Source organism: Cyberlindnera jadinii (assembly GCF_001661405.1).
Source record: "Cyberlindnera jadinii NRRL Y-1542 unplaced genomic scaffold CYBJAscaffold_3, whole genome shotgun sequence".
Classification (NCBI taxonomy): Eukaryota; Fungi; Ascomycota; class Saccharomycetes; order Phaffomycetales; family Wickerhamomycetaceae; genus Williopsis; species Williopsis jadinii.
Window position 1 is genome coordinate 1136915 of NW_017963654.1, and position 23027 is coordinate 1159941.

General features: G+C 44.9%; 10 protein-coding genes across 10 annotated transcripts; 6 read left to right on the forward strand and 4 right to left on the reverse strand.

Annotated features, from left to right (window-relative positions):
• Nucleotides 1-1734: 1734 nt before the first annotated feature.
• Nucleotides 1735-4026, reverse strand: CYBJADRAFT_166838 (uncharacterized protein). Its single transcript, XM_020214649.1, has one exon. The coding sequence runs from the start codon at nucleotides 3878-3880 to the stop codon at nucleotides 1772-1774; it is 2109 nt and encodes a 702-aa protein (XP_020072122.1). The 5' UTR covers nucleotides 3881-4026; the 3' UTR covers nucleotides 1735-1771.
• A 408-nt stretch (nucleotides 4027-4434) lies between these two features.
• Nucleotides 4435-6167, reverse strand: TOS4 (Tos4p). Its single transcript, XM_020214650.1, has one exon. It carries the CDS (start codon nucleotides 6083-6085, stop codon nucleotides 4550-4552), a length of 1536 nt encoding a protein of 511 aa, XP_020072123.1. The 5' UTR covers nucleotides 6086-6167; the 3' UTR covers nucleotides 4435-4549.
• Nucleotides 6168-6871: 704 nt separating this feature from the next.
• Nucleotides 6872-7577, forward strand: CYBJADRAFT_193664 (60S ribosomal protein eL37; the record flags this gene model as incomplete). Its single annotated transcript, XM_020217490.1, has 2 exons — nucleotides 6872-6878; nucleotides 7318-7577. 2 exons carry the CDS (start codon nucleotides 6872-6874, stop codon nucleotides 7575-7577), a joined length of 267 nt encoding a protein of 88 aa, XP_020072124.1.
• A 159-nt stretch (nucleotides 7578-7736) lies between these two features.
• Nucleotides 7737-9926, reverse strand: LCD1 (Lcd1p; the record flags this gene model as incomplete). The annotated part of the gene is made up of 1 exon (XM_020213622.1): nucleotides 7737-9926. One exon carries the CDS (start codon nucleotides 9924-9926, stop codon nucleotides 7737-7739), a length of 2190 nt encoding a protein of 729 aa, XP_020072125.1.
• Nucleotides 9927-10109: 183 nt separating this feature from the next.
• On the forward strand, nucleotides 10110-10969 carry EMG1 (18S rRNA pseudouridine methyltransferase). The gene has a single exon (XM_020214651.1). It carries the CDS (start codon nucleotides 10207-10209, stop codon nucleotides 10945-10947), a length of 741 nt encoding a protein of 246 aa, XP_020072126.1. The 5' UTR covers nucleotides 10110-10206; the 3' UTR covers nucleotides 10948-10969.
• A 1333-nt stretch (nucleotides 10970-12302) lies between these two features.
• PRM1 (pheromone-regulated protein PRM1) lies at nucleotides 12303-14748 on the forward strand (the record flags this gene model as incomplete). The annotated part of the gene is made up of 2 exons (XM_020213302.1): nucleotides 12303-14183; nucleotides 14334-14748. Exons 1-2 carry the CDS (start codon nucleotides 12550-12552, stop codon nucleotides 14746-14748), a joined length of 2049 nt encoding a protein of 682 aa, XP_020072127.1. The 5' UTR covers nucleotides 12303-12549.
• A 132-nt stretch (nucleotides 14749-14880) lies between these two features.
• Nucleotides 14881-15323, forward strand: SMT3 (SUMO family protein SMT3). Its single transcript, XM_020214652.1, has 2 exons — nucleotides 14881-15209; nucleotides 15280-15323. Exons 1-2 carry the CDS (start codon nucleotides 14919-14921, stop codon nucleotides 15295-15297), a joined length of 309 nt encoding a protein of 102 aa, XP_020072128.1. The 5' UTR covers nucleotides 14881-14918; the 3' UTR covers nucleotides 15298-15323.
• Nucleotides 15324-15662: 339 nt separating this feature from the next.
• GIN4 (protein kinase GIN4) lies at nucleotides 15663-19432 on the forward strand. Its single transcript, XM_020214653.1, has one exon. It carries the CDS (start codon nucleotides 15971-15973, stop codon nucleotides 19325-19327), a length of 3357 nt encoding a protein of 1118 aa, XP_020072129.1. The 5' UTR covers nucleotides 15663-15970; the 3' UTR covers nucleotides 19328-19432.
• An 845-nt stretch (nucleotides 19433-20277) lies between these two features.
• Nucleotides 20278-21765, forward strand: CYBJADRAFT_172093 (uncharacterized protein; the record flags this gene model as incomplete). The annotated part of the gene is made up of 1 exon (XM_020216292.1): nucleotides 20278-21765. The coding sequence occupies one exon, from the start codon at nucleotides 20278-20280 to the stop codon at nucleotides 21763-21765; it is 1488 nt and encodes a 495-aa protein (XP_020072130.1).
• A 258-nt stretch (nucleotides 21766-22023) lies between these two features.
• On the reverse strand, nucleotides 22024-22918 carry CYBJADRAFT_124421 (phosphatidate phosphatase LPP1; the record flags this gene model as incomplete). The annotated part of the gene is made up of 2 exons (XM_020212534.1): nucleotides 22024-22614; nucleotides 22739-22918. The coding sequence occupies 2 exons, from the start codon at nucleotides 22916-22918 to the stop codon at nucleotides 22024-22026; spliced, it is 771 nt and encodes a 256-aa protein (XP_020072131.1).
• Between the last annotated feature and the right edge of the window lie 109 nt (nucleotides 22919-23027).

Here is a 23027-nt window from a genome sequence, read left to right on the forward strand (position 1 = left end):
GAGATGCATTTCTTAACTTTTCAAACATTTGGTTCCTTGTAATGACATTACTCTTCATCATTTTCTTCTTAGATTCGAGGGTCTTTTTACTGAATCTGGCCTTGAGTTCCAACATCTCTGATTTTGATACCCTGACAGGAATGTCATCATCGTCACTATCGTCACTATCGTCGAGTTCAATCATCTTTGGTTTCTGCTCTGGACTCTTGAGTCTAAACAACGGCTTACTGTTCGTCTGATTCGTCGTTTCATCTGATTTATGCTTGAGTATATTCAGGACATCAAATTCATCGTCACTGTCGCTATTATTGTCGCTATCATTTGCGAGAGCAATATCTTTCTCTGCGACCAGTGATTTCTTTGCTCCTGGTGAATTCAACGGTGTTGTAGAAGGCGTTTCGTTGTTCTTCTCTGAGCTCAGAAGGTCCTTTGTATCAATTTTCCCGCTAGTTGGAAGACCAAATGCTGCTAGCAAGTCGGTCTTGACAAAGTTCTTCACGACTGTAGAGCCGATATTCAAAGGTTCATCCACTCTTCTATCCTCCTCACCGGATTCATAATCACGATCATCTTCGAGTTCTTTCTGTAAATCGTCCTTCTTTCCTTTCTTAGAGTCTTTGACCTTCTCGTCACTTTTCTTGTTTGATAAAGTCTTGTCATTCTTGCTCTTATCGTTCTGCTCCTTCATCAATCTCAGTGCTTTCTTCTTCTCAGCCAATGCTTTGATTTTTTGCTCTCTCAGTTCCTTTTGAGTAAGTTGGATGACCTGTGTTTCACCAGGTACCAAGGCTTGAGTTTGTGCAATTTGCTGTGTTTCGCCAATATCACCGGTGTCGTCCTCTTCTTCGTCTTCATCCTCGGATTCTTCAACAAAGAGCTTATGTGTCTTCAGTAGTTGCGTTGGAGGAGAAGAAGGAACCGTCATGTTAGCAAGTTTGGAGCCAATGGGTTCTTTAGATTCAGTAGATCTGATTGTTGGCATCAACGAAGCATTCAAAGGAAGATTGCCATCTTCATCGTCGTCGTCGTCATCGTCGTCATCTTCCTGTGTAAACAATGACGGCTTCTTGAAATGACGATGTGGGTGCAATGGAAACGTCCCATCCTCAACATCATCTTCATCACCAGGTGTAGATACACGTTCATCGAATATCTTCTGAGTAGCTACACTAGCCGCATCAATGCGCTGTGTATCTTCTATTTGATCATACTGCTCAGATTGTGTGGCCACTTCACTGTCACCTATATCCTTCTCAGAGTCGTCTAAATGTTCGTGTTCCTCCTCATGATAATCTTCACTAGCAGCCTCTCCATTCAAGCGTCTCTTCACTTTAGCAAGTGCTTCTGCCAAGGCATCGGGCTGCTGTGCAAAGACTTCACCTTCATGTTCACCATCACTATCTTTACTTGAACCATCGTCATCAGATTCAAAATGAAACTCTGCTTCCTGGATATCAACATGTTTGGTGAAGGTTCTCGCCCTCGCTGGCTGGATATTTAACTCATCCAAAAGATCCATTGCCTTGCTTTGGTGTTTATCGTCTGTATCTTCGGGTGCTTAGAGTCTTTGGAACCTTTGTTGCTGTTGTTGTTGTTGTTGTGAACTCCATAGCCGCCAAAAGAGAAACGCGCTCATAAAACAAATCGCGGAAGCGCGATGCCTTCAGCAAAAAGCTTTTTACACCGCGTAACTTTGGTTGCCGTGGTAACACCAAAACAGATACAAATAAGTAATACTCGATTAAATTGATTAGAAACTTATACGGAAAGGTCAGTCGAATTCGAATTCACTCTTGAGAGCATCTTCAAGGGCAGCGTGACTGATTTGGCTGGTGACAACCGATGATTGGAGCAGCACAGAGCCTTCTCCGTGTTGTACTGTAGCACTTCTGTTAGCACCGATGGTTAGTGTGGAGAAGCTTCCCTTTATAGGCATGGCCATGTGTGGTTTCCTCAGTGGCCCCCCTCTATGTGACTCATTAACGGGTCTGCCGACCTCTCTAGTGACGAGAGATGTAGAAGGGATGAAAGTTTGTGCGTTGAACCTGGAGAAGAGCGATTCGGAAGGCTTCTGAGGCCTTGAGGTCTCTAGGGTTTCATACCTATTATGGATCTTGTGTGACGTGGCCGCTGATGCTGATGATATAGGTATTGGTGATGATGCAACTGTGGATGTGTGGTTAGCAAATGGGCTGTTGTTCTTATTGGTATTAGCAGTGGTGGATCTCACTGTGCCCGTTGATGGTTGTGCCTTCTTTGAGCCAAACCAAAATGAGAACCCATTCGACGTTGCCTTACTCCGTTCCGGCTTGGCTGATTGTGCAACAAGACTTGAAAGTGCAGCTTTAGTAGTCTGGTCACTATTTCTAGAGATGGACAAGTTGTTCACTGAAAGTGTAGTAACATTGGTAGGCTTTGCAGAAACACGTTGGTTCCCACTTGAGAACTTTTGCATCCAGCTCATAGTTTGAGTCTTGGAGTCTCTCAATGGATGTACCGGGATCCTAGTGGTCATCGAGGAGAAGATAGAATCGCAAGAGTTGGATCTATTCAAACGATGCGAGAATGTTGGCAGCGGATCTAAAGCTTCTGACGATTCTTGTGCAGGCAAGTCAGCCTCATTGCATAGTGGTTCAGGAATCTTCCGTAAGGAGTCGTTGAGCAAGTTCTGCAAGCTGATATCCCCTTTACAAGCAACATCGTATTCATCTCCTTTGGACTCAGGGAAAACAACCACAGAGTTGTCAGGAGTGATATTGGGGGTGATGAGTCCAATATCTTGGCTCCCTTTCACATCTGAAATGAAGGTACTCTCCATAACTGGTGAGTTTAACCACTGAGTATCTTTTGTGACATCGCCGTCCACGGATTGTTGCCTCTTTTTGATGGCAAGACCAGCCTCCAATGAAACAGCATGTCTTAAAAAAGCGTTTATAGGTGTTTTTGGTCCACCAGTCGTAGGCGTGAGTGACAGCGATGATATCGAGTGCGGCACAGAATTCGATCTCTTACGCTTCGAAAGAGGTGACAATCTTTCATTCGATTTGTGAGATAACGGAGAGATGATATGAATGGGCTCGGAAGATTTACATGGCTTCTTAGGAGTCTCAATCTTCAACACTTGTCCTTCATTGTCGTCACTTTTTGTGAACAAGGACTCTCCCTGATCATGTTGGAAACTCTCTGAAAATATATTTGCCGTGTTGAATGAAGAGTCTGGTGTAAGCATCATTGGATTGTTTAGCATACTGGGCGAATAGTTCAACAAGTTCAAGTTCAATGACCTTCTCTTGCTCTTCTCTCTTTTGGATACACACCGTATCGGTTTTAATGTCATGGGCTCCTCAGGTGCTTCATTAGTTGTTCGTAACGGGGTCAGTGGCGATGATTCTATAGGAGCATTCGATCTTGCAGTGATCGTTGAGGTATTATACGTTTTGGAATTGAAGTCTGAATCGATCTTTCTGGAGAGAAATCTGAACTCGAGCCAGAGGTTCTCCAGTGTTGCTTCGCTTGTCTTCCAATTAAGTTCGTCATCCTTCCTGATCTGCCCACAGTCACACGTGCTATCAAGTAATCGCGCCTTATTGGCTCTCTGTTGCGCCTCATACATCTGTAACTGCTTTTCAAAGAATTCGCTTCGTATAAGTAATGAGTTCAACTGTGTAAGTAGATGCTGATAATGGGCGAGCTTCGCACTGAGACTCTCAACCTTAGAATCTAACGACGGGATAAAAGAAGAGCTCGTCCTCAGCTCATAGGTGAGCCTCATATTCTCTTCGATCATCTGCACAGTACGGTTCGACTTTGAAAGTATCGTTGACGTTAGATCGTCAAGTCGACCTCTGTGGATCTCGATATCCCTCAGAGTTATGGACATATCTTTCAGACCTCAATAGCGCAAAACACCAGCAGCAGATCCAAAACAACCAGGGGGAAGCCTCTCAAAAAGAAGTTGGAGCTCTGAGCCAACTGGTAATATCCCAACTCTTTATAAACCTTCAAGTACAACAAAGAGGCTCTGTCTATTGGGTTTAATATGAAGTGTGAAGAGGGAGAGGGAAAAAAATTAGCGGCTGCACTCTGCTACCAGAAAGTAATGTAAACAAACCCAATCGGGAAATTATTATGGTAAGAACCACATGAAAACCCGTTTCCACAGTAATTCTTAGCCATAACGGGACACGGCTGACGCAACGTTGTTTACACTTTGGAATATTCACTGGGCACGAGGCGGTACCTTTTTACTTGTCGTGTGCAGTGTTCACTGTTTATGGATGGAGAGTTGAATTAATAATAGCGTCGATTAGGCTTTAATGGTACCCCTTTGGGCCTTGCATGTCCTGGAGACACCTCGTGAATCCATCTCATTTATTATTGCAGTCCATGGTGGTCTAGTTATGGCTAGACGTACAACAGGTAATATTTATATATGCAAATGTCAAATGATTAAAACCATACAAACAGGCTACCGCTAATAAAAACACATACACAACAATAGGACACTAGCGAGAATGCTATGTTTCATAACAGGACTCCCGTTGTTAGCTTATTTCTTAGAAGCACCTGGTTTCTTCCAGAAGTACTGCTTGTGAGTCTTTCTGCAACTTCTTAAACCACCACCTTTCACGGTATTAACGAGTTTGACCCTTTCCTCGTCAGCGTCTTTCTCCACGTCGTAGTAGTACTCCTCGTCTAAGTATTTGCCCGCGGCGTCCTTACCACGACGGTAAATGACACCAATATGTGGACAAGCTGCGAGCACAGCTCTCAACTGCTGACGGGTCAAATTCTGTGTCGATGCAGAAACGGTCTGCAATTGTGCTAATGGGGTCTGTGACAGCCTTGAAAATGCCAAATGGTTTGTAACAACATTCTGGATAGAGTCAACCTCTTCCACTGTTTCCAAGATTTGTTCAATGTTCATAGATTCAATCTTTTCACGTGGTTGTAAACGATCAACTTTCTTCTTGACTGGGGACAACCCAGGCTCAGCTTTACGAACGCGTCTATTTTTCACTTCATGGTTTGCTGCCTTTGATTGTTGTTCCTTGTTCAGGTCATTGGCACTCATTGGTTGTAGAGGTGTGCGCTCCTTCTTAGCTTCCGAGACCTTGTTTGATGGAGTCAAGGAACCGTCGAACGATGAGTGTGCAGATTGTTCAGAGACAGAAGATTTCAAGATCGGAGTGGTGGTTTTGGAGACACACTTGGTTGGTGCGTCGACTTTGCTCAACTTGGTAGACTTATCGGTTGGTGTTTGTAAGTAATCTGGCTCAACCTCCTTCATCTGTTGGGTTGGCTCAATGTGGCTTAGTGACTTACTCAACACTGGTTTTTCGTCCTCTGTTTCAGACTCATCACTGGTAACATCGACCATGATTTGATAATCCATGACTCTAATCGTCAACTCTGGATCGTATGGAACAGTGAACTGTTCGCCGGTGACGACCTTAATCTCGGTAAACACCTCATCGTCATCACAGTCTTCCGATGGCTTGGTCTCGATGTAATAGACATCCTCGCTATCCTTGACTATACGGCCAAAGATTTGCTTATGGAATTGAATGTAGAGAGCGTTGGAGCCTTTGCAGAAAACTGTCAACTCATCGTGTTCCTTGCTGTACTGCAACTTAATATGAACACGCGACGCGAATTTGGACTTCATGAAGTAGTCACAGCGGGAAGATCTACCGAGGGTAACCTTCTCATTCGGGTACAACAGCACTTTCAACGGTCTTTGGGTATTGACAACCTTATGGGAGTTGCTATCTGGTGTTTCTTGGAAGTCAACTTCAGTTCTGATCAACGGGTGCTGAAGCAATTCAGCAGCAACAGCAGTCTCAGTTCTCGGAGGTGAGCTGGACCCTTGGTCCTGGTCCCGTGCACCAGCACTGGAAGATGGGTTAGGCGTTGGGAACGTTTCTGCCTTGACAGCGTTCTTGTGTTCCTTGTTGAACGGAGTGCTCAACACGAGCTTCTTGGATGGGACGGAGAATGAGTGGAATGGGTCATCCTGAAGTTGGTCCTCACTCTCTGGCACAGCGGCTAGGAAAGGTGAAGATGGTGGATACTCAGTCGACATGGTCTGTCCTCTCTTGTTATCTTTGTTATCCCTATCTCACGTAAACAACTTCTTCTTTACAAGACGGGTATCCAGGTTTTTTCTACACTTTTCCCAGTTATCCTTGAATGACGCGACGGTGTGTATGGGTTTGTTTACATTTTGGCGAAAGACGCGCTTGAGAATTTCGGAGCGCGTTTCACGCAAGCACACACACACATACAAACAATCACAGCGTAGAAAGAGGTCTTTATGTGTGGAGATTATATAGAAAACACGTCAAGTTATCCCACCAGATGTCTGGGTGTAAGTGTAAACCTGGCCCAACTATGATCTCCATACTTCTCAAACCGTGGTTGAGCACGTTCAATGGTGGATGGATCTCGCCAATTGTTTCAATCCAGTTTTGGTCGGTGGTATACAACATTCGCAATTCCTCTTAGAGACGTTGTGTGCCAAATGGCGGAAACCACATCGGGCCACAGCGCCAACTTTACGCCACTTCTGAATGCTGCTCCAACTTTGCAATTCCCGTTTGTGCAGGGCTCTGAGCTGAGTTATGCACCCGGACACCACATGAGACGCATGTGTCCGCTACCGCACAGCGCCACTGCCCGTGTGAAAAACGCAGTCACAAATTTCCCATCCGCACAACAAACATGGCGGAACATCCAGACACCTCTAAGAAAAATTTCCCAGTACGCTGGCGGGTGGTCAACCACTGAAAAAAAAACGAAATCTTCAACACAACGCTAAACAAGCTTCAGAAGTCTTGAAGAAGTACATTCACAACACAAATTAGCAAACATGGGTAGTAAGTAGAAGGTCCTACTAGAGAAGTGGTTTGTTGCAAAGTGTGATAGTTGCCGTAATCGAATATCTGTTATTTGAAGCCTTAACGAGGAAGCTGTGTGTCTTGCAATGTGTGTTCATGAAGTGTGAAAAGTGTTTAAATCAACGATGAAGGTGAAAGAAGGTAGCTGGTGTATGGTCCCATTGAAGCGAAAACAGAGATATCAGTGGGTGTGTTGACTTTTCAGCGCAACTTGTACAGTATTGTTTTACACTGCTAAGATGAACTACTATCGGAGTTGACCTAGCACCCTTCATAAGACTAAGCCGGAAAGACATCAATCCAATCCTGGAACACAAATGAAACCAAAAGTCAAGTATCAAGAGCTTTGCAAACAACCGCGGACCTACGATCTACCAAGATTGTTTCTCAAATGAGATACTAACTATATCACCAACAGAGGGTACTCCATCTCTCGGTAAGCGTCACAACAAGTCCCACACTTTGTGTAACAGATGTGGTCGTCGTTCTTTCCACATCCAAAAGAAGACCTGTGCTTCTTGTGGTTACCCAGCTGCTAAGTTGAGATCCCACAACTGGGCTTTGAAGGCTAAGAGAAGAAGAACTACCGGTTCCGGTCGTATGCAATACTTGAAGCACGTTGCTAGAAGAGCTAAGAACGGTTTCCAATCCGGTGTTGCTAAGCCATTGGCTGCTTAAGTTGAGCATTAAAGGGTTGTATTTGTAATAAAATGGAAAATCATTTACGTTTTTTGTCAAGTGTATTACCGGAATATCCTACCAGGTACAACTCGAATATTTAGGCTTACATCTAATGTCAATTCTTAACGATACTTAATCCCACGTTTAGAGATACCTTTATATGTCTATCATTTCCTCATCTCTTTGGTTTGGTTCAACAACATTCATAGCCATATACAGGGCGTCAACTTCATCCATCGTAGTGCATTTCTCCAAGATGTCTCGAGCACATTCAACAACGTCATCGTCATAGGCAAATTCCACGCCATTACCAAAACCAACTTGTGCCTCAACAATGCTTTGAATCTTGCTCTGATCCTTTTGTACATTATCCTGCTTGGTAACGTCAATGTGGATTAGTTGTAGTGCCCTTCGCTCTGCCCATGGATTGAATACTGGGGATAGAGTGTCCTCCTGCTTCATAGTTAGCAAAAACTTTTGAGCTTCCTTGCTCGAATCATTAGCACTGAATGCAACACGAGCAAGTACGATCATGAGGACGTGGATCGTGTCCTTCGTCAGAGCCGGTGTCGTGTCGCCTGCAGATGTCGTTACTTCCCATATTAAGTGTATCAGTCGAATGAGAGATGATATTAATCCGCTTCTGATGTGCGTGGTTGGAGACCTTGGAATTGCGTGTATACGCTCCTGCAAAATCCCAATGGAGAACACCAGTGATCTGAAGATATCAGGTCGATCGTTGAAATGTGTAATTGAATTTGGGGTCAGGACTATAAGCTTTGTGAATAACGAAACAATAAGCGATTGTACTTGTAATAAGTGCTTCTCATGTTTAAGCTCAAGTGGAAATTGATTGACAGGTGTCAACGAGTATATTACCTGTGGACAATCGGTAACTCCAGTTCCTAAAAGGGCCTCCAATTGTTGGCTTTCAAAGTTGTTACCAATGATCCTGTTCAGCCCGTGGAACAGCCAGTTCTGCCTCATCGCCACGCCATTCTCTACGATCTGAGTCAAATGCTTGATGTCATGTTCTGACAGAGGACTCTGTTGACCATTGTATGCCTCCACAATGCACGTGAGCCAATTACAAACACTCATGACAATGTTAAGATTAGAGCCTTGGTTCATAGCATGATTCATAAACTTCAACAGCCCTGCTGACTTCACAACGTTCCTTATGTGTTCGTGGTCATTCATGGAAATCATGAGTAGAGACTCGATTAAATCACAGGTGAACACCATGATGAAATGGTCCACCATTTCAAACTGGACTCCGGACACGCCTACTCTCTTGTGCCGGATGTATTGCTCTGACACAACTTCTAAGGGCTTGATCTCCGTATGAAGTTTGATCAGAAATGGATACAGCGACTCTATGAGCTCTGTTGTTGTGTTCTTAGTCACTGTAGATGGTTTGAACAATATCGTTGCGTGTATCAATGCCAGCAAATAAGGTATTGGGAATCTTTGGTAATGCTTCTGCCCTTTGAAAAGGTGGATCGCCAGTTGTGAAATGAAGTGAGTGATCTTTGTCACATAAGCATCAATACGATACACGGGTCTATACCTGAGTAAGAACTCTACCAGATGGGCCTTCAGCGGTTCTCCTTGAGGAATTAAAAACCCGTTAAGTTCAAAATCGCACGATAATGCCACCTTTGACAGCATCTCAACAACTGGCTTTGAGGTAGAGGGGATCGTGTATGCCAATATGGAATCTATCAGTAGAGAATTATCATCTTTGAAGACTGGAGTGAGCTTAACGGGCTCAGATCTCTGCTGTTGAGGAGCCGCCGATATAGACTGTCCTGTTTTGTTTGCACTGACTGTGGAGGATGTATTCACAGATGCCGGTGTTACAGGTTCTGGTGTAGCGGTCTTCTCTTCGCCTTCATTCTCCACTCGCGTGAATGAGTCATCCTGTGGCCTTTTTCTCTTCTTATGGCTAAGGTTCCTCATTTCCACCGCTAAGAACTTCTTCTCAGACTCCAGCTTCTTAACTAGCTCCTGCAGTTGTTCGATCCTACTTGTCTGATCTTGTTGCTTCTGTGCATTTGTCCTCACCATCTCTTCATACTCCTGGTGCGTCTTATTATTCAGTTCCTCTAACTTGGCTCGGAGAATAGCAATCTCCCCCTTGGCCGCAAGCATCGCTGAAGAATTGCTACCATCATGGTGATCTACAACACCGCCATGGCTTTGATCTCCACTCTCAACGGTTGGTATACCTGTGGCTTCACCTATGGCTTTACCCGTGGGTTTCAGAGTCAGTGCTAGAAACTCATCATCGTCGTCATCGTCCGAAAAGTCAGAACCGAAATCATCCTCCGTAATCCTCAACATCGTCAACAAATACAACTCCTATCCTCTCTGTATACATAGCATGCTGCCATTGTGAGGTAGCTCATGTACACTGTCCTGGCGTGTGGTGTCTGGATGTTTTCCATCCTGAGTTCACTGTTCGCTGCACTGACGAAAAATTCTTCCGATGCCATCTCACTTGAGTGAAGAAGAGGAACAATACAAAGCAGCTGGTCACAGGGTGGTGTGTTCTGTTTTGATCTGTTTTCTGTTTGTATTTCTATCCCAGGTAGCTGACCACCAGACGAAATAGATATTCAAGATGGCTAAAGGAGAGAAGAGTACGAAGGAAGTGCTACCAGCTTCGCTTGTTCCAGAACAACCACAGGCTTTGTCCTCGAAGGATAAGAACACACAGAGACTGATCGTTGTGCTCAGTGCTGCGTGTCTTGAAACTCACAAGATCTCGTCTGGACACGGAAGTGGACATGATAAGTATGCTCTGTTGAACTGTGACGATCATCAGAGTCTTCTGCAGAAGATGGGTAGAGATATCTCTGAGGCTAGACCGGACATCACACACCAGTGTCTGTTGTCTTTACTCGATTCCCCAATTAACAAAGCTGGCAGACTACAGGTGTACATCCACACTGCCAGAGGAGTCCTTATAGAGGTGAATCCAAGTGTGCGTATTCCAAGAACTTTCAAGAGATTTAGTGGGTTGATGGTTCAACTGTTGCACAAGTTGAGTATCAAATCCGTCAACTCTGAGGAGAAGCTGTTGAAGGTGATCAAGAACCCCATTACAGACCATTTACCAACGAAGTGTAAGAAAGTCACTCTTTCCTTCGACGCCCCACTGATTCGAGTCCAAGATTACGTTGCCAAGCTGGACGAGGATGAGAGCATTTGCGTGTTTGTCGGTGCGATGGCCAGAGGTAAAGATAGCTTTGCCGATGAGTTCATCGATGAGAAAGTTGGACTCAGTGACTATCCTTTGAGTGCCAGTGTGGCATGCTCCAAGTTCTGCTTTGGATGTGAAGACGCTTGGGGAATCTACTGATGTCTCAATTGTGTGATTTTAGCGCTTTTATGTACACTAATCCCCCATATATAAAACAGCATTTGTATAAGTATCAATCTGCAAAGGTCAACTCATCCAAACATCTAATAACCCAAACATCTAATAACCCAACACCTAATAACCCAAACACCCAAACACCCAAACATCTCTACTTCTGCTTACGAGTTTCTCCGGAATCGTCCCGTCTTGCAAAGGTGTGTGACCCCCACTTTGATCCCCCGGCGCCCGTCACGTTCAGCCAGTGGATTCTCTCAACGGCTTCGGTATCACTGCTTAGCTCGTGACTTTGTTTGTTTTACCCCGGACTTTTCCAACCGCATCAAATGGGATGATACACCTGAAAGCAGGAATGGCACAGGCTGTTTCCAATGGGATCATTTGATCTCGTGAGAGCTTCCTCGCGTTAGAAAGTATAAATAGGAATTTCGTTCTTGTGATCTCTTGTAAAACCTTTCCCACTTGATTTTATTCCCCATAGGAACTTAAACCTTTGCCTCAATACAATCTCGATACTCAGATAATTAACCATGTGTCAAACTTCAATTTGCGGACTTTGCAGTGAGTACTCCTCGTTGGCTTCGGCATGTCGAGACAGCCCATACAATTTCAACTCCGAAGTTGTATCGTTGTCTATCGCAACCGGCCGGAGTGTGCGCTCCCCCCTGTTCTTTTGATGAGCACATGTCTAACATTGGACTATAGACAAGAAGAGCTGGACCGGATGTGGCCAACATATCCCTGAAGTGATGGACAAAACTGACAAGAAGTACTGGTGTACTTGCAGACACAACCAAATGGATGAGACCACTGATACGAAGTATCCCCCAAAGGCATCTACTGGTAGAGCATCTGTCTGAACGTCACACCTCATATTCATTTAACCACCACATTCTCATGGGTCATGTTTTACTTTTATATTCTTCCTCTGTGTACTGTACCGGCACAATGGCCACGGAAGGGCCTGTCTCTGTTTCCTCCCCTTTTGTCTCTTTTTAGTTCTCATGGAATGTGGCACTCACATGCCTTTAACTATATATTTCCAAATGCATATTATCCCAAGTCTTCTTAGCCCAAGCCTTCTTAGCCCAAGCCTTCTTAGCCAACGGTCTTGCTAGGGCTCTTTCCTGGCCTAGAGGAAATCCTCGTAGTGCTAGGCTGTCTCACTTGTTGCTGCCATTGTCGCAAGATCACCTAACTCCGCAGACGTTTTCTTCGAGGGCTGCGTCGTAAACCTGCAGGGCCATCACCATCAGTTGCAACCCAGACAAGCAAAAACCACCAGAGCACTAGCAGTGCACTATAGAATTGATCTGATTAAATGGACGTGATAAGATTAGACTGCTCCGATAGTTGAATATTCAGCGATTTGCTAATATCTGAGTCTTTTTTTTTACAACAAATGTATGAGAATTGTCATGCGCGTCGTCCGGCATATGTCTCTTGTTTCAAGCCGATAGACCTGAAACCAAGCCAAAACCGGCCCATTAGAGGTTGTTCTGTCTTACTTAAACACCACAACCATCGTTGTTATTTTGTACCTTTTGTTTGTACTATGATGAGCTCTTTTGCTAGATCATACAAATGGCTACTACTGCGTATCTAAAACTCAAGGCAAGGCTCTCACAGGTGTGGTTAAACAAATACACAATCGTACTTATACTCATGGCGATTAAGCTGTTCATATTTGGGATTAGTCTGAAGAGCTCGCTGCAAACTGCACAGTACTACACGCTGAGCTCGTGTTCAACGGTAGATTCTTTAGCAAGTAATGTTGTTTCAATACCTCATTACCTCTCCAGGTCCGCAAACCACCTGATTGAAAGATCCGTGGAGGGGATCAACGACGCAACAGTGGACTCAGTACAGATGACGCTAACCATAGCAGAAAACCTGATTGTATTTGCCTTAGAGCTGATGCTTGGAACATACACGTGTCTCCTAACATCAGCTGTTGATGCTGTCGTTGATGTCGCAATTGACACATCTGGAGAAGTGATAGGTTGGGTCAACGACACCCTCGGTACTGCAACTGAGGAGGTAGAAGATGGACTGCAGGACATTTCTGGCTACATCAACGACTTCCTAGGCGCAGTCGATCGTGCTGTTGATTTCATTACTGGCGACAAGGACGAAGGAGATATCGACGATACAATTAACCAAGTGAACTTAACACTGGGAAAGCTAAGAGATTTACAGATTCCGAGCTCTGTGTATGACAAGTTGGAAGCCCTGAGAGATAAGGCACCCGACTTTAATGAAGTGCTTGACAAGGCTCAGGATCTCATAAGGGAGCCGTTTGAGTACGTTAAGAATAGGCTAGAGAATGCAACTATACTCGATAATGATGGAGAAAGCCTGTACGTTCCCGATTTGGAGGATTTCCCAGTCTGTTCTAACAATGAGGATTCCATTGTGGAGTTTTACAAAGGTTTATCGGGACTCGTACATAAGCTGGTGTTGGCATTCGTAATACTGTTCATTGTCATTGCAATCCTCGTGATCATACCAGAGATGTACTCAGATTATCGTCACTGGAAGAAGTTACAGATGCTAAAGGAAGACACAGAGGATGAGCATGATCCAATTACAACATACGAAACCATCTTTAACAAGTATCCCACGAAGGCAGGTAATCTAATCGCGTCCAAGATCACACATACCGAGGAGACGAATATACAGGTAAAGTGGTTCACCTCTTACGTCTTTAGTCAAAGGGCCTCAACTGTGCTATGCTTATCATTGGCTGGTTTTATCTTGGTCATTGTACAGTTCTTGGTATTGGACCAGGTTCAAGGCGTCATCAATGGGACAGACACCCCATTTGAGGATATCTCTAGTCAGCTAGCAAACAAGGTAAGTGTTTCGATCTCTGACTGGACTGATTCAACCAACGACTACCTCGATAATGCAGAGGACGATATGAACGACCAGCTATTCTCAGGCGTAAGGAAAATTGCAGAGAGCGTGAATGAAACCATATCAGATTTTGTTGATGACATGAATACGGCAATTGATGAACTATTCAACGACACCATCTTGTACGATGCAGTGCGCTCCGTGGTTGGATGTGTTATCGAAGATAAGTTGGTTCGGGTCGAGGAAGGACTGACGTGGATCTATGACCACGCAGAAGTTACATTCCCGAGGGTTAATGAGGAGTATCTGTTGAAGGCATTTGGAACTGAAGACGATACAAGCAACCTGCATCAATGCCAGTATCACAACGGAACCAACTCCACAACCCCGTTGAGCAACAATACGTATCACGGCAATGAGGCTTATACGCACAATCTCAGCACTACGTCGAATGGTACCGTGTGCTCTAACTCTACAACGGCTTTTCTAGAAAAGTCCTCGCTGGTAAGGCAGACGAGCTCTATGCTTGACTCCGCAAAGAGCATGTTGCGCTCGCTGCTTGATCTCACGATCGACTCCTATAGAGAAGCGTTAATGATCGAGCTCTGGATCTCCGTAGCGCTGCTCGTCATCTGGATATCACAGGTGATAATAGGCGTCCTCTACAGCTGGTATGACCTCAAGCATAGCACCGAGCTATCAACACCACCAGAAAAGTTATACATCAGCTACCCCAAAGAACTGACAGATCTGGAGAGGAAAGAATACGGCTACTCATACGACAACCATGCGCAGCGTCGTCGCAGCCCAACAACGCCCGTCACGCTCACCAGCGTCACATCATCTTCATTTCTCAGCTTGACCAATACACTTGGGGAGGCACAAGGGGTGTTGAACCCGTTTAGCGAGCCCTATAACGCTTAGAGCGCCCATGCTTTCCCGCCATCCTCTAAAGGGTTACCCTGCCCTTGTGAGAGTGACGACAGGCAAAGAGGAAAAACACAGAAAAGTAACCTCCCACGCGCCACCACCAACGCTTTCTCATTCTAGGCGCAACCACTGTTGAGTTCACTGAATAGAGATAGAAACCGAGAATGTCTGAGGAACAGCACGATGTCAAGCCAGATCTCCAGGCGGATGAGAAGCCTGTGATCAAGTCAGATACCCACTTGAACATTAAGGTGACTGACGGTAACTCTGAGATCTTCTTCAAGATCAAGAGAAGCACGCCGTTGAAGAGACTGATGGAGGCGTTTGCTAAGAGACAAGGCAAGTCACTGGAGTCGATCAGATTCCTCAGCGAAGGTGACAGAATCAACGGCGAACAAACCCCGGAGGACCTAGACCTAGAGGACGGTGATGTGATTGAGGCACATCAGGAACAGGTGAGTAGTTCTTCCATACGCTTTGCTCATTGGCCAACGCGTTTTACTAACGGCAGCAACACAACAACAGACTGGAGGCTTTTTCTGATTGTAACAGAAACTGAAAATAAAGGCTTAATAGTTTACGATTGCTGTACCCCGATGTAGACACCTTTACACACCGTTCCAGAGCTGACGTCCCTATCCCTAAGATGTGAACCTGTTTCATAGCACAGGTTACCGGGCTGGGTGTGTCTTGCGAGAAAGCTGGGTCACGTGAGTATTACATAAGCTCTTAGTAATCTGCTTATGTAATGCACACGTGAAACGAGAATAAAAGCCCTGTTCAAAAACGCGAAAACGGGGGACGACGCGTACTTTTAATCCTTCCACTTTGGGCCTCTGAAACGAATCGAAGGTGCAAGCGACGCGTCGAACTGCATTCTCATCCAAAAGAGGAACACCAATGGTACCCTTTTAGGAATATGGAACGCGCTATGTGAGTTATAAGACACCCCCTTTGAAAGAAACGCATCGATGAATTGTAGATGATATATGGGAATGCCAGCTTACTCATTTTTTTCTTTCCAAAAAACCCCTTCATCAAGACATTGTATTTTTTTCACTCTTCGAAGTTCCCTTCTTAGTTCCCTTCTTGAAGCTACCAATTGAGTTTCTTTCTCTCCAAGAAGCACTTGTATTCCGCTGGAACAACCCCCGATATTCATTCATTTCATTCCAATTGGGTTTGTCTATAGAAGAGAAGCAAGAACAGACTTACAATGTCATACCACTCTCGACAGCCAAGTGTGGCATCATCGCTTCTATCGTCGATGACGTTCAACAACAACACATCACAGATTAACAAGATAGGGCCATGGCGTCTTGGGAAGACGCTGGGTGCTGGTTCCACTGGCCGTGTCCTACTGGCAGAGAACGTGAACTCCGGCCAAAGGGCAGCTGTTAAAGTGATCTCCAAGAGCGTTCTGAACTCGTTGGAACAGGCTGATGACAAGGGACGCGATGCTGCTGGTTTGGCGTACGGAATCGAAAGAGAGATAATCATCATGAAGCTTCTCAACCATCCAAACGTGCTGAGACTGTACGACGTTTGGGAGACCTCGAAGTCGTTGTACTTGATCTTGGAGTACGTCGAAGGTGGTGAGTTGTTCGACTTGCTCGTTGAAAGGGGCCCGCTGGGCGAAGAGGAGGCTGTGCGCTACTTCAGACAGATTATCATGGGTGCATCCTACTGCCATGCCCTGGGTATCTGTCACAGAGATTTGAAACCGGAGAACTTGTTGCTGGACCACGATCTCAACGTCAAATTGGCTGACTTTGGCATGGCTGCTTTGGAGAACAACGATAGACTGCTAGAGACGAGTTGTGGCTCGCCTCACTACGCTGCACCTGAGATTGTTTCCGGTAAGAGATACCATGGGTTTGAAAGCGATGTGTGGTCGTGCGGTGTTATTCTCTTTGCCCTGCTAACAGGAAGATTGCCATTTGACGACGAGAACATTAGAAGCTTGTTGTTAAAGGTGCAAAGTGGTGTTTTCGAGATGCCAACAGAGCTATCAAAGGAGGCTCAGGATTTGATCTCAAAGATGCTGTGTATCAATCCGGATAACAGAATCAAGACCCATAAAGTGTTAGAACATCCATTGCTGCAGAAGTACCCAATCTCTCCTGTTGACTCGAAGACCATGAAGGAATTGCCTAATCCAAACAGCTATCTCAACCAGATTGCTAGACGTGAGGATATCGATGAGTCGATCCTGCGTAACCTGGTTATCCTATGGCATGGTAGAGACAAGTCTGAGATCATTGACAACCTGTTGACACCGGAATCCACCACGGAGAAGATCTTCTACTTCCTCTTGCTCCGTTATAGACACAACCAGTCGAATTCGTCACTGATCAGATCGTTGTCCATTGCAAAGTCAGTGACTAACAACAACCTCAGAAATAGCGTTACTGCTTCCTCTTCAACGTCGTTCAAGTCGAAGAAGAACAGACGTTCGCTGATCTCTGCGTCCTCATCGCATAGAAAGTCTGTATCTTTCAACAACAAGCGCAAATCTTTGACGGACTCTCCGAAACGTCAATCTCCAAAGCGTCAATCCGTTGGTCCTTTCACTGACGAGAATCAACCTCCTGTTCCACGTCATGTCTATGAAGCTGCTACGGGTGCTTCCACGGGTGCTGCTGCTGTTTCTACTGCCGGTGCCACCTCCAACAGTAAGAGACGTTCCGTGAGAGCTTCATTGCTTCCAAACAAACGTTCCTCCATCACTACAAAGCTGATCTCTGTGTATTCGAAGCTGGCCAATGATAACGAATGGGTTTACATTGACCAAGAAGCTAAAAGGGCCAGCTCGGATTTCGCTACACTCTGTGATGAGATCTTCGAACACGAGAAGTACGAACAGATGAGACTGGAACAAGCTAAACGTCAAGCTGAACTGGAAGCCAAGCGAGAACAAGAGAGGCTGGAACAGCTGAGAATTGAGGAGGAAGAGAGAGCGATCAGAGAACACGAAAGAGCTGAGATTGATGCTAGAACGGAAGCTGAGGCCAAGAGAAGAGCTGAAGCTGAGGCTGAAGCCAAGCTTGTCTCACAGAGTGATGAAAACGATAAGTATGATCATGAACCAAAGCTCGAAAACGCAAAGCTTCGTTCCACTTCTGGCCCTCAATCTAGAGCTTCGCAGTTGCTTGATCGTGATGAGATTCTCAAGATTCAGAAGCGTGCTACTACTAATCCGTTCCAGACAAGACCAAAGTCTAAGCTGGATCCGGGCCTCAACTTCAACGCAGAGGATTGGAGACAGTCAAAGGTGCTCTATGACGAGAATGACTTTGTTACACAGGCAATCCGTAGGTCTAAGTTCCTCGGTTCCAAATATGATCTGAGCATAAAACGTGCTTCTATCATCAAGAAGAACCAGGACTTTGATTTTAACCATCCTTCTGGTGAACCTGACGCTTCGCAGCCTGATGCCCTTGTTGAAGGCGTACAATGGGATGGACCAAAGACGATAGCAGACGTTAAGATTCCACAAGTTACCAGAAAATCTAGGCTCTATTCTTCCTCCAATAAGAGATTGAGTGTGTTGTCTATCTACTCTACAAAGGCCTCATATAAAGATCTTGCTTCGAAGTTACATAATTTACAAGAAGCTGAGGCCTCAAGAGGTGTTGTCGATGCTCCACCTCTGAAGGAAACTATCAGAGAGGAGATCAGAGAAGAGACTGCTGAAACTAAACCAGCTGCTGTTGAGTCTGAGGAATCTACTGCTTCTAAAGGTTTGAGAATGAGCTTTGCTGATAGATTGACTGCATTGGAGAGCAATGACGAAGGCACTAGTTCAGAACCAAAAGATGGGGCTCCGGTTGTTGTTGTGGAAGTTGATGATCCTGTTGACGGTCAGAAGAAGAACATTGACCTCCCAACATTGCCAGACCTTGATGATAGCTCTCTCGGGCAAAAGATTTCTGCTGCAGACAAGAAGGCTGGTACGTTGAAGAAGTCACCATTGCCGACTCCGAAGCAGAGATTTGAGCTATACAAAGATTCTTCCGATGAACAGCCAGTTGACTCTGATGCTCCACCATTACCATTGCCTAAAGCACCAAGAACTTCAACGAAAGATAAGAAGCCGTTGGATGATATCACCAAGGATGAGAACAAGCGCAATGTCAGTGGTGGTTCTTTCTTTAGAAAGTGGTCAAAGGGTAAGAAAGAGATGGATGAATTGGACAGAAGAGGTGGTTCGTCGTTCTTCCGCATATTCAGCTCTGGCTCTTCCAAGCCAATGAAGAAGACTTTGAACACTGTTTATGATCCAAGCGAGATGTATATGACTTTGAAGAGACTTCTCAACGGCTGGTCTGATTACGGACTGGGAAGACTATCAAACAACGATACTGAACTGACCATAAGTGGTGAGATCACCAAGAACAACGTCATTGGTGTCAATCGTGCACAATTCAAGGTGTACGTTGAAAAACATGGCAAGAAAGGCTCCAAGGTTACCTTCAATAAAGTGAAGGGTTCTTCAAAGACGTTCAAGACGCTTGTTGACGAAATTGAACGCATCATGGCAAGAGAGAACGTACTGGCGTTCAGCGCATGAGACACGACAAGTTCTGTACATTAGAGATATGGGTTCTGCGTTATACCCTGTATATTAGATTTGTTTAAAGACTCTTAATTTTGAATTAATTTTATATCGTACAAAGGATAGGCCAATTTAATAAGACAACGGGTATGTGTGGCTGGACATAATTACTGTTGTTATCTCACTCGTGACAGTTTAATGTGACGAGTCTCTACGTTCGTTCCAATTCTGCAGTTTAAATAATTCCTGTAGCCCTGTTATTAACACCACAGCTACGCTGGCAATTGAAACTCTGCTATATTTGGTCTGAACTGAGGGTCTTTGAGCGGGACAATGTTGGTTACATGACCTTGCGTGACACGAAATTTCGAAAGGGATCCAATTGTGTGTCTGAACTTCTATGGACGTGTCATGCGGACACCGTTTCAAAAAGTGGTTTATATTTACTATGCTGTTTAAAATACAAAGTTCGGACTAAATTAGCGCCACCGAGGGGCTGGGAGGTGTTTGGCCATGACGTGGTTAAATTTATACCCGGGACTTTGACGTACAATCGATCACATAGGACTATCTAGACAAGAACCATTGATCTCCATGGCCATGGGTCGTTATGATCAAGACCACGGTGATCACCAAAGACAGTCAAGTCATCAGTGGTCAATAGATTTGTGATCTTGGTCACCTGACCATCGACCGGTGTTTCAGCGGTCTCATATTTTCCCCACGTTAGTCGCAACTTGCAACAGGGGAGCAAATTCCCCACAAGTCGTGGCCCTTGACACCCAAGGAAGCAAAAGAAAAGAGGAAAACCTGGAGACATAAAAAAAGGGAAAAACTTTCTTGATGATCAAAGCCCCAAGAATTACAACAAAGCTAGTCATCAAAGAAAGACTAGAGAAGACTTGAAAGAAGAGGACTACGAGATCAAAGGAGAAAAGACCATTAGAATACGCCTTCAATAGACAATGAGCCATAACATCTGGAACCCGTCGTTTGGTAGGAACGTGTTCGAGAAGAAAGAGAGCGGCGACGTGCCACTGTCCCCGGACTTGTTAATCTCCAAGCTAAATGGCCTGTCAATGTCACCACAGTACACAAACTTTGTACATTCTCTTGACGGCCAGACACTGATCAATGAACAACTTACCAACGACGAGCATGAGAACTACACGTTCCACCTTCCTCCAGAACTCCAAGGAGGTGTGTCAAACATCAACTCTCGTAGACCGTCGTTTGCAGCTGAACAGATGTTGATGTCCTCAGCCAATGAGTCAAAATTACAGTACAATGACCAGTTCAGTGCGGATTTTATCCCACAACAGTTTACTCACACAAACCTCGTGAACTTCCAGTCTAGAAGACCGAGTATTCAGGTTTCATCTGCATACAGCTGGGACCCTATGGCTCAACAGCAGTACATTCCTCCTCCACAGCAACAGCTACAGCAGCAGTACTTCCCTTCACAGCAGCAGCAACAGCAACAGCAACAACAACAACAGCAACAACAACAACAACAGCAACAAATCCTGGAACTGGATAATGGGTTATTGTTAAATGCTGGTGTCATCATTTCTTCGTTGCCTCTGCAGCAGACTTATCAAAAGACTTCAAGATACTTTTGCGCCAGCTCTGCCAATGCTCTGTACTTGGAACTTCGTTCCCAACTGGAGTCCTCAAGCTTCTTGCAGAAAGTTGTTATGAACCTGAAGAAGCTGAACAACATGTTCAGTCTGATGAAGACTCTGGTCTTGGTTTTAACCAAATCTGGTAAATATGAGATTCTGTCCATGCCGATGAACTCAAACATGATGCTACAACAGGGCGATGTTGTTATCGTTGATGGAGATCGTGGAAAGGATTTGGTTTATGTGCTGGATCCTATGTTATCCCTAGACCTTGCTATCTTGATCAACTATTTGAAGAAGCGTCAGCATGCCAAATCTATCTCGTATGGTGGAACGGTCAACAATAACGGGTTGGATATCTCCAATACCGCTGCTGACTTGGTTAAGGGACAAGGTATCTTGGATGATGAAACACAGTTCCAAATCCCTTCCAAGCAGGTTTTGCGCTTTGCAACGTTCCAAGAAGTTGGCAACCTTCAGTTCAAGCTGATTGAAGAGATCAAATCTTTCAAGACGTCCTTGTTAAAGATATCAAACCAGCCTTTACTCAACAACAATTTGACCATCCTGTCATCAGAATACCAATTTGACCAGAAGAAGTTGACATTCTTCTACTGTTCATCTCAACGGTTAGATTTCCGCAATTTGATTAAAGAACTGTTCAAGATCTACAAGACACGGATTTGGCTGTGTGCAGTTCCAAAGCCTGGAAATGGCCTGATGAACTTGGATATGAATAACGACACCAAATTGGAAGAGTGTAACGTTGACGACTTCCATGTGAGAAACTTTAGAGGAACACTCAAAGAATTGATTAACGAATCATAATTTCAACAGAGAAAGGGCTCGGATAATGATGGGCCTATCTGTGTTTTTACTATACAGTTTGATAGATACAATAGATCTCATGAATGTTATGATAAGATCGGGATTACACTACATTGAAGTATATAACGAGAGGGATATACATACGATTAAGCTAAATGTGATATTTATATATAAATTTTTTGTGATTTTGAATTGATGAGTGTTTCTATGGCACATGGCCTCTTAGTAACCAGCTCTAGTGTCTATGTTGAGCTCTGCTCATTGAACGGTGTTGTATACTGGTAGGACGATATCAGGGTCGGCCGACTCATTGTCCAAGTAAACTGGCTCTTTCCCTTTAAACATCTTGAACCAAACGAGATGGCTGATCAGCACACCAATGACACCACCCATCACAATGTCTCCGAAATGGTGTCTGTAATCCTGAGTACGGCTAAGGGCAATCCACAGTGCTAACCACTCTGGCAATGAGGCAATGATGACTTTCCAAAAGTGCACTGACGATGACAAGATATCAAACTTGACAAAGATCCAAATGCTGACCAAGTGCAACCCAGCATAAGCCAGGGCAGAGTGTCCGGAAGGTGTTGAGCGCAAACCTTCGAGGAGCACCTGTCTATCACCGGTACAGATACTAATGTCATATGTTGTCTTGCCAGCCACGAGTCTCTTGATATCTGGCTGGCAGCGGGCAATGAAGTCAGGTCTTGGTCTGGCAATCCAATTCTTCAAGATGACAACCAGGAACAACGTCAAGCTGATGGACATCACCAATGCCAGCACAGAGATGTGCAAATGGTGGAGGTTTCTCTTCTTCAAGTTCGAGAAGTTGAACTTGGCCTCGATGAGCTCGGAGAGCACGATGATAGTGCCGGGAACGATGAAGGCGAGCGACTGGCTCCCACCGTGGTTAGTACTTGTTTCTTCTTCTTCTTCTCCTCCTTAACAGCGTCGAAACACCGGAACAACTTACAAGACACAGGAAGTCGGAAACCTGTTCGTACTCCGTATACGGGTGCTGAAGCGAAGGATCAGTGACGTCGAATTCCCTAAGGAAAGGAGGTGTCCTGTTCCCGATAAAGAGAACGTAGAACTGCAACGCTGCGCACAGACACCAGTCCTCCGTGTACTGGGCTAAAAGAGACAAAAACATTGGGCGAAACGGTTCTTTCTACACAGCAAAAGCCAAACAAGCATCCGTTAACAGGTGGAAAAGGTTTCGAGAAGAAAGCCCGCCATTATATGCCTAACGAGCCTGGAAA